Source organism: Lampetra fluviatilis, chromosome 52 (genome assembly GCF_964198595.1).
Source record: "Lampetra fluviatilis chromosome 52, kcLamFluv1.1, whole genome shotgun sequence".
Lineage (NCBI taxonomy): Eukaryota > Metazoa > Chordata > Hyperoartia > Petromyzontiformes > Petromyzontidae > Lampetra > Lampetra fluviatilis.
In genome coordinates this window covers 3753071-3769133 of record NC_136326.1, presented here as the reverse complement: position 1 = coordinate 3769133, position 16063 = coordinate 3753071, and the positions used below count along the sequence as shown (strand labels likewise).

The following is a 16063-nucleotide window of genomic DNA, read 5'->3' as shown; positions in this document are numbered from 1 at the left end:
CCGGCCAGGTACGGGTAGCCGGGTATCGGGTAGGGTACGGGTATCGGGAACCTGGTTGCGACCTCTGATGCTCAGTGTTTGTTCCCTGACTTCACCAACCCACACATTGGCCACTGTGTTAAGAGTACCGTCGGATAGCCCCAATGATCCACACAGCATTGGGAGGACCTCATTCGGCAGTGGATTGACAAAAGGTTTGTACACGAGTTGAGTTGAGCTTAGAGTACCACTGAGTCGGACAATCTTATTTATTGTGTGAGGTCATCGGTGACCAGGCTGAGACCACCAATTCGCTACACTTGAGAACCTAGTTTATTCGTGGGAGGCAGGAACCCAGAATTAATGTCAAAAGTGCAACAAACTAAAACTAAACTATTTTTTATTTTACCAGGTAAGGCCCACCTGAGCTTTATAGATGTTTTCCAGAAGCGACCTGGCCGCAAATGATAGCTCAACGAAGTGGCTTATCACGTGGAAATGTATCGCAGCCAAAGACTCTCAACACACGTTGATTCTAAAATGTGGAGGGAAACACCAGAGGACCCGGAGAAAAATCCACGCGACCACGGGGAGAGAGACACGCAAACTCGAAATATACAGCAGCAGGCGTCGGGGTCGGGATCGATCCCACGACCTCCTGAATACCAGGCGAGGTAGTTAACATCTCCTAGCCACCATGGCACCCCAGCAACATTTTCACTTGGCTACACAAAGGGGGGGGGGGGGGTTGAACCTTAAGCAGGTGGGGGTGGGTGGGGGGGCTCAGTCCCTGTCAGCTCCCCCCTCTCCCCTCCCCACTCCCCAAAGCCAAACACTCGAAACGCACTTTGATTCGAAATGCTCTGACCCTCAGCCGCAGTCTCTTTCCGTTGCGAGTTGGAATCTTATTGTCAGGTGTGGGGGCAGCGAGAGTGTGTGTATGTGTACCTGCTCGAGCATGTCCTTGGGCAAGTCTTCCTGGTCATCCATGCGCATGATCGCACGCTTTATCTCATCGTTCGACAGCTTCAGTCTGCTCAGAGACAACAGCAAGACACATTCAGAAAGCACCGGGGAAGCATCAGAATCAGAATACTTCATTAAACCGAAGGAATCCGATGAGCTCTCTCAAACTCTTTTTGACACAAATATCTCGGTAGGGGAGGCATGGGGTGAGAGTTATAATAACAAACAATACACAAATACGATAGCAAATCACAAAAAAAATCTGACAACATAGTTTCGACTCCCTTTTTGGCAGAATAAACGAGTACCACTAATCTTTGTGCCAATATCAAGATGACGGGGGAAAAAGGCCTTACCTTTTCGGAAATAATGTGTGGGTTAAGATGTTTAAACACCAAATAGACAACTAGTACTGGAATGGTAAAAGTTGTGAGTTTACACTCCAACACACCGGTGTGCTGAACTAGTAACGAATTGGCACATTTTGTTCACGTGACAAACCTTACTAATTGGCTGTGTAGGGTGGTGGCGGGTTTAACGACACACTTATATTAACATGATCTAACCCAAAAACCTCTTATGGATAAGGTCGCGAAAGCCTACGTGTTAAACCAAATAGACTCCTATTACTGCAATGAGTGTCAAGGACAACGCATACATTATTATCAAAGTATATTTATACTGGTAGGAACCTCCTGGTTACACCAGCCCACAGGGGATTATTGTGTCCGTCCGTCGTGCAGGGAGGGGCTGAGTGGGAAGGGTGGGGCTGGGTGGGGAGAGTGGGGAGGGGCTGGGTGGGGAGGGTGGGGAGGGGCTGGGTGGGGAGGGTGGGGAGGGGCTGGGTGGGGTGGGGCTGGGTGGGGTGGGGCTGGGGTGGGGAGGGGCTGGTCACTCCGTGGTGCCCTTATAAAACTCAACGTTTAATCTACTCACGCCGGCTTGTGCCCGCCCTCACAGTCGGGCATATTTGTGGAAAACACCACGCCGCCGTTGACCCTGGCCATTGACCGAGCAACCCAACGTTCCTACCAGCTCCCTCTGCAGGAATGTGTTTTGCATGCCTTGCAATAGGTGTCTGTGTGGTGTTTGAACATCTTGATACCTCCTGTATTAGTGCCAGAAAGAGAAGAGAACCAGTTAAGAGGAAGCCAAGGGTTGTGGCCCTGTAGTTTGACACTATTCTATGAATTTATTACAATAATTTAAACGTGTAAAGCGCCCTGAAACAATCGTTCTCAGGGCGCTATGCATGAAAAGATGTTAAATACTTTAACGTCAACCCAGGAAAGAGGAAAATAGAAAGACGTTTCAAAATAACTAAAGAGAGAAAGCCCTATTAAACAGATACGTTTTTCATCAAGATTTCAAGATTTTTGTAGTGTTTTTGAAGTCCCCCTGACCTCGAAGGGGCCAAGGAGTTGCTGTATTTAGGTCCCGCAATCGCCAAGGCAACAACCTCTGTGTGCCTATGTTTGTCTCTCTCTATGTATCTCTGTAATATCTGTCTCTGCTTATATGTCTGTCTATATGTCTCTGGTTCTGTGTTTGATCTCTCTCTCAAATTTAGCATTCTCAGGAAGAACGTAATCAACCAGGTAGGGTGTTGACTGTTATGTTATCCGACTCTCTGTTGTATTACATTTCTAAGTATACCAGATGTGTTTCTTTCATTTATACCTGATGATGACTGCTTGTGTTGCAATCGAACCGTCGTATGCTAGTATTTAATTTATTATTTTATCTTTATATGTGACTTTACCGAAAGAACCAAAGAGTGACCGCCCCAAATAACGTCCGACAGTTGCTCATGGCTGCCACGTTCCAACTTTGAAAGTTGTGTGCATTTAATACCGAATTCAAAAAATACCTTTTGACAAACCCACAGGGCTCTTTAAACAAACTGATCATGAAGGTAAATATTTTTTGTGTATATATATATATACGTGTATTCACGTAACGTATTTTACCAACGTCTGAATTGCTCAAGTAGAAGAAATAACGTTTATAGTCGATACTCGAAACTGCGTTAAAGTTCTCAAAGTATGAACAACGAGAGAGTGAGCTGAGCGGGCCTGTACGTGTGTGGTGCACGTGCAAGTGTGCACATGCCATCTGAATTTTATACAAACCAGACGCCACAACGTGTGCATGCGGTTGGGCAGCAGCAGCCGCGGCGGCCTCTATAATTAAACCCGCTTCCCTGTCCCCCAAACCCTGGCAGCACTTCAAAGGACCGAGTTGTACACGTGGCCAGGTGCCCACGTGACTGGTAGCACAAGCTACCTGGTGGGGGGAGGGGGGGGGGTGCTGGCGTCTCCCCCTCCCCCATGTCGATTCACGGTGCCGCCGTGAGAGATGCTCACAGGTTGGCAAATGTAATGGACAGAACATCAATTATACGTACGATGGTATCATTTATGTTCTGCAGGATCCCGATGGAAGTGTCCAAGGCTGAAATTACAAGATGGGGTAAAAAGGCAAAGGTGCAGCTCTGCATCTGCTTGCTCACGCTGCCGCTGCTGGTGGAAGGACCTCCGAATATAGCTCTAGGGAAGCCCCTATCTACATAAGCCACTGCGTTGACCTATTATTTGTGGCCAGGTTGCTTCTGAAAAACAGCAACATAGCTCAGTGGGCCTCACCTGCTGAAATAATTCATAAACGGTGATGATGGCCAGTGGTTGAGAGTAATGATGAAGTTGCGATCAAAGGAGAGAACACATCCACGAGGATGTCCACCTTGGAGATGTTGCGATTTCAGCTCGTGTGCAGGCGCTAGGTGCATTCTCGCATCGCAGGGCTCTGAGATATGGCCAAGGCTCGGGGAGGCCTCCATCCAGCAGTAGGTAGCTCATGGGCTGATGATTTGTGAAGGCTCGATGACAGATCAAAGGACAGGCCCAAGATGTTGTGGGTTATCACGGTATCGTGCCGATTTAATCAACTGCCCTCCACACTGAAGCTGCCTGACCTTGTGATCTTTATTCTACGCACGTGGCATTTCATGGCAAACGTACGTTTTACGGGTTCTGTGGCTGTGCTTTAAGTCATTTGGAGGTTGATTAATGATCCTACGGCGATCGTAGAGGCATTCCCAACTGATGCAAGAGCCTCAACACAGGGATGGAATGAGACAAGACTCCAGACATCACCACCGGCCAGGTGTCTCGGCGGTAGAGGGAGTGGATCGCTATCGGGAAGGTGCGCGAGCTCAATTCCTGCTTGGTGGAGTTAGCTCGGCCCATCATTCCCTCTCCGGTGTCGATAAAGCGCGTACCACTTTGTGTGGGGGGGGGGGGGGGGGGAGTAAACCGTTGTCCTATGGAAATACTCGGCTCCGCCATAGGAATGGGGAACTTCCACCACCGGCTCTGGAGCTATAAACAGGAGATGAGAAACCTCCTCAATGCTCGTTCATCCGCATGGTCGCAGGACACAAATGACACTCATTGGGCCCTTCCTGCTGAAATAAACACATTCCTCCTGCGGAGGGAGCTGGGAGGGACGTTGGGTTGCTCGGTCAATGGCCAGGGTCAACGGCGGCGTGGTGTATTCCACAAATATTCCCGACTGTGAGGGCGGGCACAAGCCGGCGTGAGTAGGTTAAACGTTGAGTTTTATAAGGGCACCACGGGGTGACCGGCCCCTCCCCACCCAGCCCCACCCAGCCCCACCCTTCCCACCCTCCCCACCCAGCCCCTCCCACACCCTCCCCTCCCCACCCAACCCCTCCCTGCACGACGGACACAATAATCCCCTATGGGCTGGTGTAACCAGGAGGTTCCTACCAGTAATAGAATCTATCCATCAGTCGATCAAGGAATGAAAGACGGGCCCACTCCCCCCCCCTCCCGTGCCCGTCACGCACCTGGACAGAAGAATGACGCAGTTCTGCGCGCGCCTCCCATCGATCACGGAGAGCTCCTTGGCTTTCCGGCTTCCACAGTCCAGCAGCTCCTCATTGGAGCCCATCTCCTTCTGCACGCATCGGTTTCCAGCGATAGACGGGTCAGGTCACGCGACCACGGGGAGAGAGAGACGCGCAAACTCCAAATATACAGCAGCGGGCGTCCGGGTCGGGATCGACTCCACGACCTCCTGTATACGAGGCGATGTAGTTAACATCTCCGAGCCACCAGCACTGCCTGTGGTGGACACACACTAACCCCACAGGATAGCAGAAGAACTGCTTCATGCTGATTGGTTAGAGATGACCCAAAGACAAAGATCCCCCGTATAGCCTGAACAGACTGTTGGGGCAAGTGCTGTTAGCGAACACCTATGAAGGCCGGCATGCCAACACCATGACCGGCCGCCTTTGTCTCCCAAGTGGCAATGGTAACACACACAGGTACTAATTTGAGGCTAAGTCGACCTAGGGGAGGCCCAGGACCGGTTCAAACAATGGTCACTTGTGTTGTCCATGAGCAGGAAGTTCGGAGTGGTAACGCGCTAACCACTAAGCCACCGCTTCTCACCCACGCACACAACCGTGATCTCAATTACTGCAAATCTAAGCAACTGTTTCCTTCGACCCATTTGCCGACAAACGAACGTTATTGCTTGAAACCCATTTTCATGAACACCTCTACTCATGTAATTGTGATGCAAATGAATCTATGCTGGCATGGTCCTTCAGCCCTTGGCCTGAAGCAGGCCCAATCGGCACCACTTGGGGAAGCGTTTTAGCTCCAGATCGCAAAAATGCGAACCTCGTGTTGGAGCAATATAAAACAACTATAGTGCGATGCCAAAGATGCACAGAATATGAAAATATACAGGGAGCGTGCATTACAAAACAGATGGTACGTAGGCTAAGCTTTCTGCCCACGGTGGCCACCGCCCATGGTGAATACCACTCATGGTGGACACTACTTGTGGTGGACACTGCCCGTGGTGGACACTGCCCGTGGTGGACACTGAGTGGTGGACACTGAGTGGTGGACACTGAGTGGTGGACACTGAGTGGTGGACAACTACCCGTGGTGGACACTGCCCGTGGTGGACACTGAGTGGTGGACACTGTTTGTGGTGGACACTGTTTGTGGTGGACACTGCCCGTGGTGGACACTGCCCGTGGTGGACACTGAGTGGTGGACACTGCCCGGTGGACACTGAGTGGTGGACACTGCTTGTGGTGGACACTGCTTGTGGTGGACACAGTGGTAGACACAGTGGTGGACACTGCTCGTGGTGGACACTGCCCGTGGTGGACACTGCACGTGGTGGATACTGCCTGTGGTGGACACTGAGTGGTGGACACAGTGGTGGACACTGCCCGTGGTGGACACTGCCCGTGGTGGACACTGAGTGGGGGACACTGCCTGTGGTGGACACTGAGTGGTAGACACTGCCTGTGGTGGACACTGAGTGGTGGACACTGCCCGTGGTGGACACTGAGTGGGGGACACTGCCCGTGGTGGACACTGCTTGTGGTGGACACTGCACGTGGTGGACACTGAGTGGGGGACACTGCCTGTGGTGGACACTGAGTGGGGGACACTGCCTGTGGTGGACACTGCACGTGGGGGACACTGCACGTGGTGGACACTGAGTGGTGGACACTGCCCGAGGTGGACACTGAGTGGGGGACACTGCACGTGGAGGACACTGAGTGGGGGACACTGCCCGTGGTGGACACTGAGTGGTGGACACTGCCTGTGGTGGACACTGAGTGGGGGACACTGCCTGTGGTGGACACTGAGTGGTGGACACTGCCCGTGGTGGACACTGAGTGGGGGACACTGCCCGTGGTGGACACTGAGTGGTGGACACTGCCCGTGGTGGACACTGCCCGTGGTGGACACTGAGTGGTGGACACTGCCCGTGGTGGACACTGCCCGTGGTGGACACTGAGTGGTGGACACTGAGTGGTGGACACTGCCCGTGGTGGACACTGGTAGCATTTGCCACCCCAGGTGGTCCCGAGCAACTCCCTCGACTCAAGGCCCAATGCGCCCACACGGTTGGCGCGTGTGCAGCACGGCAGCACGCTGCGCACTCACCTGCCTGAAGCTACCCACATTGAACATGGGGTCCTTGATTTTTGTGAGCGGGTTAAAGGTCATCGTGCCAGCAGGAGAGAAACACAGCAGAGGGGGTGAGAGCGAGCGCTTGGCATTTAAGTACTCCGCACAGGCATTTTTAACGGCAAGTGTGCAATGTGCGTTAGCAGCTAGTTACATGGACAACTAGGCCTGTTCCATGCAGTAGCAGCTAGGAAAGTATCGATTCCACGAGTTGTCACGATTATATGCAGGCCATCGAGGGTATAAACATCTTTGTGTCTCGACGTTTCCACATTTCCACCCGAGTGTCGTCCACATTGGTTGCCCTGTCAGGAGTCGGGCGCTCGCCGTGTCACGTGACACAACGTCAACTGAAAAGCGAGGGGTTCATCGCTGTACGCACGCACACACCTGCTGTCGCTGGTAGGCGGAGAACATACGCTCGATGTCTGCAAGGTCCAGCACCTTGAACGCTCGCAGGTCGTCGATCTCACTCCACACCGTGCTCGAGATCTTGTTCTGTGGAGGAGGAGCAGCGGCAGACGGTCCGTGATGGCCAGCCACAAGTGCAAGCCGGGCTTGGGAAAGGTTTCCCGGGCAAGTGCTGTTCGCGTGCACCTAATGAGGTGGGTGGCGAACACCACGCCCGGCGGCCTTTGTCTCCCTCGTCTCAATGCTTACACACTACACCAGGTACTCGTTTGAGGCTGAGTTCGACCTAGGGGAGGCCCAGGACCGATTCGGATAATCGTCACTGGTGTTGGCTATGAGAGGGAATCGAACTCGGGTCAACGAGTTCGTAGCGCAGTGCGCTAACCGTTGCACGACCGCTCTCTACTTCTCTACCATCAAAGACAAAGACATCGACCACATAAGCACATTAAATTAATCAATATTCTGGAAAACGCAAAACGAATGTCCATTACCATTATGTCCATACAAGCGTTGGACATTGATGCAACCATCCAGGTGTCGCTAATCAAGTTAATGATATCACAATGACTGTTAGAAGAGAGTGGGCTTGGCCAGGGCATGTGGCTGAGAGGGCCGACGGCCGGTGGGCGAAACTAACGATGCAGCGGCGGCCAATTGAAGGAACGCAGTCAGCGAGAGGACATCCACCAGACGAGTGTGGGGCAATGAGACCAGCTCGTGTGCCGGTGCGAGGTGGACTGCTGCATCGCAGGACTGTGACGTCGATCTTGGACGTTGACGGTGCATGTGTCGCACAAGCAACACATTCTGTTCAATCAAACGATTCCGACAACCATTTCTAATTTTACCAGGTGAAGCTCACCGAGCTACATAGCTCTTTTTCAGAAGCGACGTGGCCGCAAATGATAGCTTAACGAAGTGGCTCATCACGTCAAAATGTATAGTAGCCCAATACTCTAAACGCACGCCGATTCTAAGTGTGGAAGGAAAAATCGGGAGGAGCGAGAGAAAAATCTACGCGACCACGCGGAGAGAGACGGGCAAACGCAAATATACAGCAAACGTCAGGGTCAGGATCAAACCCACGACCTCCTGTATACCAGGCGAGGTAGGCGGCATAAGAATAACAAGGTCTGTGTCACCTCAGGCAGCTTGGACCAGTTGAACGACTTGAGAGGGTTCGACGGCTGTGGGATCTTCTTCTTGGGGAGTTCCGAAGGAGGCCCCGATCCCAGCATTCCCGGCGGGGGTGGGGGGGCACCGGGGGGTCCTCCTGGAGGAGGCGGAGGAGGAGGGGGCGGCGGGGGAGGGACCCCACCGGGAGGTGGGGGCGGTGCCGGCGGAGCCAGGTTTGAAGAGCTCAAGGCTGGCACGGTTTCCCCGCTCGCACCTGGCAGGCCGCTGGTAGGCAAGGGCACCCGCGGCCCTCCGATGCTGCCACCCTGGGAACGACATTGGAGTCGTCACAGTCACCGTCAGCCGCAGCTTCATCACCGTTGTCGTTTTTCCGCGGTGCGCACCGTCGGCGGCGATCTGCCGCAGCAAAAAAGCAACGTCGCTGGAATCGTCCGCTGCAAATATTGTCATCAAATATGGTTGCCCGCAGTCACCAGCGCCGCCGCCATTCGAACAGAAACGTAAATCGTCCTTGAATCGGGTCGCGACCTCGACTCTAGGACGGGCAAATTATAATTTGCCCATCCTAGATTAACAATTATTCATCGATAAAGTCACGTAGAAGGAAAATAATATAAATATTAAACAATACAAATTCTCACGACGTTTCAACTGAAACACAAGCAATCATCATCAGGTGTGAAATCCACAGCAAGAAAATTATCGATGAATAATTGTTAATCTAGGATGGGCAAATTATAATTAGCCCGTCCTCGAGTCGAGGTCACGACCCGATTCCAGGACGATTTACGTTTCTGTTCGAATGGCAACGGCGCTATTCATCGCGTTACACCAAATGTCGTGAGGCTTATAGCCACAACAGCACCGTTTCACAAAAAGTATTACCGACGGCTACAAGATGGGAAATGTGTTGAAGGCGGCTCGACGCAACAACCACGTGACGTCGCCACGCACACCGCCGTTGCCCAACAGCTCGCGGCCACTGGCGGGTTTATCCTGAAGCTGGAGGTTACTCGTGGAAGGCGAGGTAGCCCTCCATGAAGACGCTTACAAAGACGAGGCACAATCAAGTAAGCGGCGCTCATGGGAAGAGGTCAACTCGAGGGTGACGTACTCACAGAGGCAAGGAACACAGGGGGGGCAATAGTACTCGTACAGTGACTTGCGCTCGACAGAGATGTCGCCACACTAGGTGTGCTAAAAAGAGGGAGGTACTCGCACAGGAAGGTACACGCGAAGGATAGAGAGGTACTCACAGCAGCAGGGTACACTAGAGATGCTCACACAAGGTGGTACACTATTGGGAAAGACAGGTACGAATGGAGGCAAGGTACATTAGAGAGATATACTTATACAGAGGTACTCACAGAGGCGAGGTACATGAGAGAGGTACACGTGATGGACAGAGGTACTCACAGAGGCGAGGTACGCGTCGAGCCGCGACTGCAGCTCGCGCGCCTGCTCCTCGGCCTGTCGCCGCTCGGCCGCCTCGCGCTGGAGCTTGTCCTTCATCTTGTTGAGCGTCGTCATCATGTCCTCGCGCTCCTGCGTCTTGGCCTCGCACTCACGCTCCTTCTTCTCCAGCCGCTGCATCAGCTCGCTGTGCTCTGCCGCCCGCACGCGAGAGAGAGGGACGGGTATGAGCGTCGCTCCGCGTTCGTTTGTTCTCGTTTGCGAAATGAGCGACCGCACAATGTACGTTTTTTTTTTTGCAGCGATAGAGCCCCCACGGTTTGGATCGGGGGTGGGGAACGGAGGTTAATCAGGCTTTTGTCGGTAAAGTCACGTAGGTAAAAAAAGTCACGTAGCGTGCTTCAGCCGCACAGAACCTCACAAATAATATTCAGCGCCTACCTTGGCTCCTCCCACCCTCAACCAGTATATATACAAGGACTATTTTATTTTAATTTCTCTCACTTGTGATACAGCTATCGTGCTGTGACGGTTCCACCTGAAGACGGAAGCTTGTGTTGCCTCCGAAACGTCGTGATTTTTATTTTATTTTTATTTAACTTCAATTAATTTTAATTTTTTACCTACGTGACTTTACCGAAAAAACCTAAGAACATGAATCCTTGCAGTCACGAAAGTTTCAAATCTAGAGTTAATCAGGCTGCCTCGGGGCCTACGAGTTCGTTTCACGCGTGGCCCTACTACTTCGCAATGGACAAAATTGCATCCGTCGCCGCGACCATCTTAGCCGCACTAATCGGGCACGAGGGGGGGGGGAGAGCAAATATTTTGAATGCGGCGGCAACAACACTGGGCGGTGACGTGGCCCAGTGGTAGCTCATTCGCCGCATGCTGCAGAGGCTCACGGTTCAATTCCAGCAACCGCCCCACTTATTAATGCGGGCATAGCAAACGTAATAATGCTTCGTGCAGTGGATGTCAAAGATGCCCTGAGCATAATACGCAAGAGTGGGCCATTTCAGGGATTCCAAAGTGCTCGCCAAATTACCTATTTGAGATTCTGACACGGCAATAATTGCCCCGACGCTCGGACTAATTAACGCCCCAGGTCACTCTTGCGGATGAGACTATCGCGGTCTCTTGAGTTCTCGCCTGCTTAAACAACACGAACTTCAACAAAAGTAACACCGTGTTTATAATTTGAGCACGAAGCCACTTCTGTGCGATTGACCCGGCTGCTATAGAGCGGAGGACATCTGCACACTTGGCCACAACACCGTTTATAACTTGAGCACGCCAAGCCTTAGCTGCACTCGTCAGGCATGTCACTGACCCTTTCTCGTCTTCTCCGCCTGCTCTTTCCACTGCTTGACCTCGTTCTCGTTCACCAACCTGCGAAAGACAAACACGTGACGCCATCACTCCGCCGTACGACGCCGTCGGCAAAGGAGGTTGGCCGACGAAGAGGCCCAGCAAAGAGAACGGTCTGACATCCCCATGAGCTAGCAGCTTAGGGATCCGAAGTAACTTACGTTAATACTCAACACAACTTCCTCTCCTGGCCACCTCCCAATTTCACAACCTACAACACCTGGGTCACTCACACGCTCGCGATGGGTGACTCTCACTCAATGGGTGACTCTCACTCAATGGGTGACTCACACGATGGGTCAATCACACGATGGGTCACTCACATGAGTACGATGGTTAACTCACACAATGGGTCAATCACACGCACACGATGGGTCACTCATACGATGGGTCACTCACATGAACACGATGGGTAACTCACACGATGGGTCACTCACATGAGTACGATGGGTAACTCACACAATGGGTCAATCACACGCACACGATGGGTCACTCATACGATGGGTCACTCACATGAACACGATGGGTAACTCACACGATGGGTCACTCACATGAGTACAATGGGTAACTCACACGATGGGTCAATCACACGCACACGATGGGTCACTCATACGATGGGTCACTCACACGATGGGTCACTTACATGAACACGATGGGTCACTCACACGATGGGTCACTCACACGATGGGTCACTCACACGATGGGTCAATCACACGATGGGTCACTCACACGATGGGTCACTCACACGATGGGTCACTCACATGATGGGTCACTCACACGAACACGATGGGTCACTCACACAATGGTCCACTCACATGCGCACGATGGGTCACTCACACGGGCTCACACAATCACACAATGGTCCACTCACATGCGCACGATGGGTCACTCACACAATGGTCCACTCACATGCGCACGATGTTCTTCACACTGAAGTTTTCCAGCGGCGCCACGTCGGGGTCCTCCCCGCGGTCGCTCTGCAGCACCACCTGCTGCAGGATGCGGTCCAGCAGCTGCCACTGCTGCACCATGGTGCCGTTACGCTTGTCTGCACGCAGCGGGAGACACACACCGGCGCCCTTCAACTCGCGCGTCGCAGCCGAGATCCCGACGTTCGAAGCCGAGAGCCACATCTTCTTGGTTCTTTCGGTAAAAGTCACGTAGAAGGGAAATAATAAAATAATAAAAATAAAACATAATAAAATAATTCTCACGACGTTTCGGCCACAACGCAAGCAGCCGTCCCTCAGGTGAAGAACAGGTCTGTCGGAAAGACAGCGTCTGAATGAGAGACGGCTGCTTGCTTTGTGGCCGAAACGTCGTGAGAATTATTTAATTGTTTTTATTTTTATTATTTTATTTTTTCCCTTCTACGTGACTTTACAGAAAGAACCAAGAAGATGAATCCCTGCAGCCACGAAAGCTTTAAATCGAAACCGAGAGCCACAGTCGCATAAAAAATAAACGATATTCGCATTAAAACTAAACCCCGGTATTAATATCTCAACAACTGGGATTCACGCATCAAAGCTCACGTTAATACTCAACACCGACAGGAACATGGTTCTTTAATTATCATCAACATCATTGGCTTTGATTTAAATCTTTCATGACTGCAGGGATTCATATTCTTGGTTCTTTCGGTAAAGTCACGTAGAAGGGAAACAAAAAATTGATAAAAATATAAAACAATAAAAATTATCACGACGTTTCGACTGCAACACAAGCAATCATCATCAGGCGTGAGAATTTGTATTGTTTTATATTAGTATTATTTTTTTTATTTCCCTTCTACGTGACTTTACCGAAATAACCAAGAATATCATTGGCTTTGCTCAATGCACTGCTGGATGATGAAGGCCTGCCCAAGCTGCCACCATCTCTTATGGTCCTGGGATGTAACGGTCCATCTAACACCTGTGCACGCACAAGCTGATTGGATCGATGAGGATGAAGCTATATCGTATACAATTCAGCACCGACTTATGTGATATGAAGAAGGGACATTGCCCAAAGCGTCGCCTATTGCAAAGAATTAATTTTAAGGCCGCAAGTGTTATTGACATAAACGTGCTGAATTTTTTTTTTGTCTTGTGAGCATGATCTCGAAGGCCTCTAACATCAACGTCAATGAGTGGGAAGCTCGGGCAAGAGACGAGGAAAACCGGCGCAGTGGACTCTGGGTAGGCGCACGGGACCACGGCATCAAATGGATTAATTTGATCCAGGACGAGCATCGGCGTGCGTACTAAAGCACGGCGCCATCAGCCTTGGGGCACTCACAAAGTCAGCAGCCATGACAGGACAACCACAATCAAGTACAGAGGTGGCAACCGCGGCGGCACAAGCAGGCCCCGGCGTTTCCGCCATCGGCCTTTTCAGTCGTCACGGGAAACGTCCGAATAAAATAAATCCTCTCGAAACAAAGCGGAGGCCGAAAACCCATCGCCTTGCGATGACGGGAGGATGCCGTGAGATATCGCGACGATGGTTCGTGCGCTAGGGGTCAATGGTGCTGGGGGGAGGGTGGAATCGGGTCAGGGGGTCGCGTCTCACAGGGCATCTCTAGGCAGTGCTGCAGGATGGACACGAGGTGGGGGTACGCCTCCGTGTGCGCCAGCTTCTTCCGGATCACGTCGAACATCTGCCCCACGCTCTTCGTGTCCACGTGGGTCTGTGGTATGGGAGGCAAAGGACGAGACCGCTGAGAATCGAGCGTCGGCCGTTACACGTTTTGGGACAATGTAAATCAACCTGCGCATGTACGTATGTATGTGCGTTGAACTCCTTTCGCACCGTACGCAGCCAACCGTGCTAATCGGAGGTGCGCGGGAAGGATAACAACCTAAACACAAGAAGCAGTTCTAAATTAATATATTTTTAATCTAGAGGATTCAAAAGTGAACAGCTTCGGTGGCTTCCTAATATCAGAAGAAAGAGCATTCCAGATGACCGCAGAAATTTGAACGCGCGCGACGCAGTGACCACCTCTGTTCGATGGCTAGACAAAAGCTGCTGCGAGGATGACCGGAGTTCACGTGATGGTTGATGTTCATTAGTCAAATCTACCACTGGGTGAGAGGGCCTCCCCAACAATGCGGGTCGCGGGGGTGATCCGACCGCACTTTACCACACCGGCTAGGTCCGTATTGAAGGTGGCGAGAAAAGATGTGCGAGCGTAGACGTGGAGTACGACAACGGATTTTGCTGCAAGATCTTCTGCTGCCCTGCCGCACAGCCCAGCAGCAACAGCAGCCTACATTATTAGGAAGCCACTGGAGCTATGCACTGCTAAATCTAGATTGAAAACCCATTTCTTTAGAACTGCTTTTTGTGTTTAGTTTGTTGTCCTTGCCCCGCACCTCCGATGACCGTGGCTGGCCACGTACGCTGCGAAAGAAGTTCAATATACGCACATATCAACCTGCTATGGTGGTCGCCCATCCGAGCACTCTCCTCGCTTGCCTTCCGACATCTGACGAGGTCGGGTGAGTGGAACGAGTGAGTGAGTGTGTGCGTGCGCGGCGTCTCGTGGAGTATTCCAAACGAACAGGAGACCCACCATGTCGAATCGCTTGGCCAGCTCCGCTTCGTCTTCGTTCCTGATCATTTCAAAGAAGTCTAAATGCCTGCCGGAGTAAACAGAAACACGTGTTATACGTAATGTCCCGTATTGCTATGGGACAGGTCTTTCCCACCCCCCGCATCCACAGTGTTGAGTCTATGGGCAGTGCGAGTCTGTGGGCAGTGTGAGTCTACGGGCAGTGTTAGTCTATGGGCAGTGTGAGTCTATGGGCAGTGTTAGTCTGTGGGCAGTGTTAGTCTGTGGGCAGTGTTAGTCTGTGGGCAGTGTTAGTCTGTGGGCAGTGTGAGTCTACGGGCAGAGTTGAGCCTATGGTGCAGTGTTGAGTCTACGGGCAGTGTGAGTCTATGGGCAGTGTCGAGTCTATGGGCCGTATTAAGTCTCCAGTCTGTGGGTTGTTATAAATCTGTATTTCCAGCCACACGACGCACGGCGTTTTTGAAATTACATGAAGGAAGCCCCTAGTTTAATGCATTTTTACAGTGAATTCCCAAGATTTCAGACTTCGTTGAAATTCGCGATTTCTGAGGCCACCTCCGTGACGAGATCGTCGCGTTACCATTTGGGCGCTAGCTGCATGCATGTACGTACGTTTAACTTATTACGCACCGTACGTAGCCAATCGTGCTAATCGGAGGTGCAGTTCTAAAGAAGCGAGTCTTCAAGCTAGCGAGTGTCTGCGAGGTTGTGTGTGTGCGTGCGTGTGTGTGCGTGTCTCACTTGTCGAGGGTGGCGTTGTCGTGTCCCCGCAGCTTGTCGATCACCGGCTGGATCCCCAGCATTAGGAACTCGTAGCGCAGGTGCACGCGGAACTCCATGTTGTCCTGCAACGCCGCCGCTGCCAACGTCATCGTCACGCCACGCACGCAACACGACTGCTGCCCCGCGGCCATCGCCCGGCTCGTTTATAACTCTCTCGAGCCCAGGGTGCCCCCGGGTGACCGTTTGGGACGAATCTCATCGGCCGACTCGGCGAGCCCGGTTACCGGCCACGGCTAACGTAGGCGCCGTGCGGTATCGCAAAGGGTCCTCCGTCTCCTCGCCCCCCCCCCAACTTTCGCGAGCTGGAGTGTCCAGCGACCCGATAAGGCATGGGGAGGGCCCTCGTGCGGAGGGCCGTACAAGCTGACTCAAGGCTACGCACGAAAACGAAAAGCGTGTTATGTTA

General features: G+C 52.1%; 1 protein-coding gene across 2 annotated transcripts in view; it reads right to left on the bottom strand.

The window, feature by feature from the left end:
- The window catches only part of LOC144949100 (disheveled-associated activator of morphogenesis 2-like), a 123422-nt gene that overhangs the window by 14623 nt on the left and 92736 nt on the right, over positions 1-16063 (bottom strand). The window contains exons 13-23 of one of the 2 annotated variants that reach the window (XM_078878941.1): positions 15616-15719; positions 14875-14941; positions 13869-13986; positions 12222-12360; positions 11275-11333; positions 9945-10135; positions 8534-8833; positions 7368-7475; positions 6954-6986; positions 4817-4926; positions 928-1012 (exon numbers count right to left, since the gene is read on the bottom strand). In XM_078878941.1, the coding sequence (XP_078735067.1) occupies positions 928-1012; positions 4817-4926; positions 6954-6986; positions 7368-7475; positions 8534-8833; positions 9945-10135; positions 11275-11333; positions 12222-12360; positions 13869-13986; positions 14875-14941; positions 15616-15719 (1314 nt within the window). The remainder of the gene's footprint in view (positions 1-927; positions 1013-4816; positions 4927-6953; positions 6987-7367; positions 7476-8533; positions 8834-9944; positions 10136-11274; positions 11334-12221; positions 12361-13868; positions 13987-14874; positions 14942-15615; positions 15720-16063) is intronic. The other variant, XM_078878942.1, reaches the window with a different exon arrangement.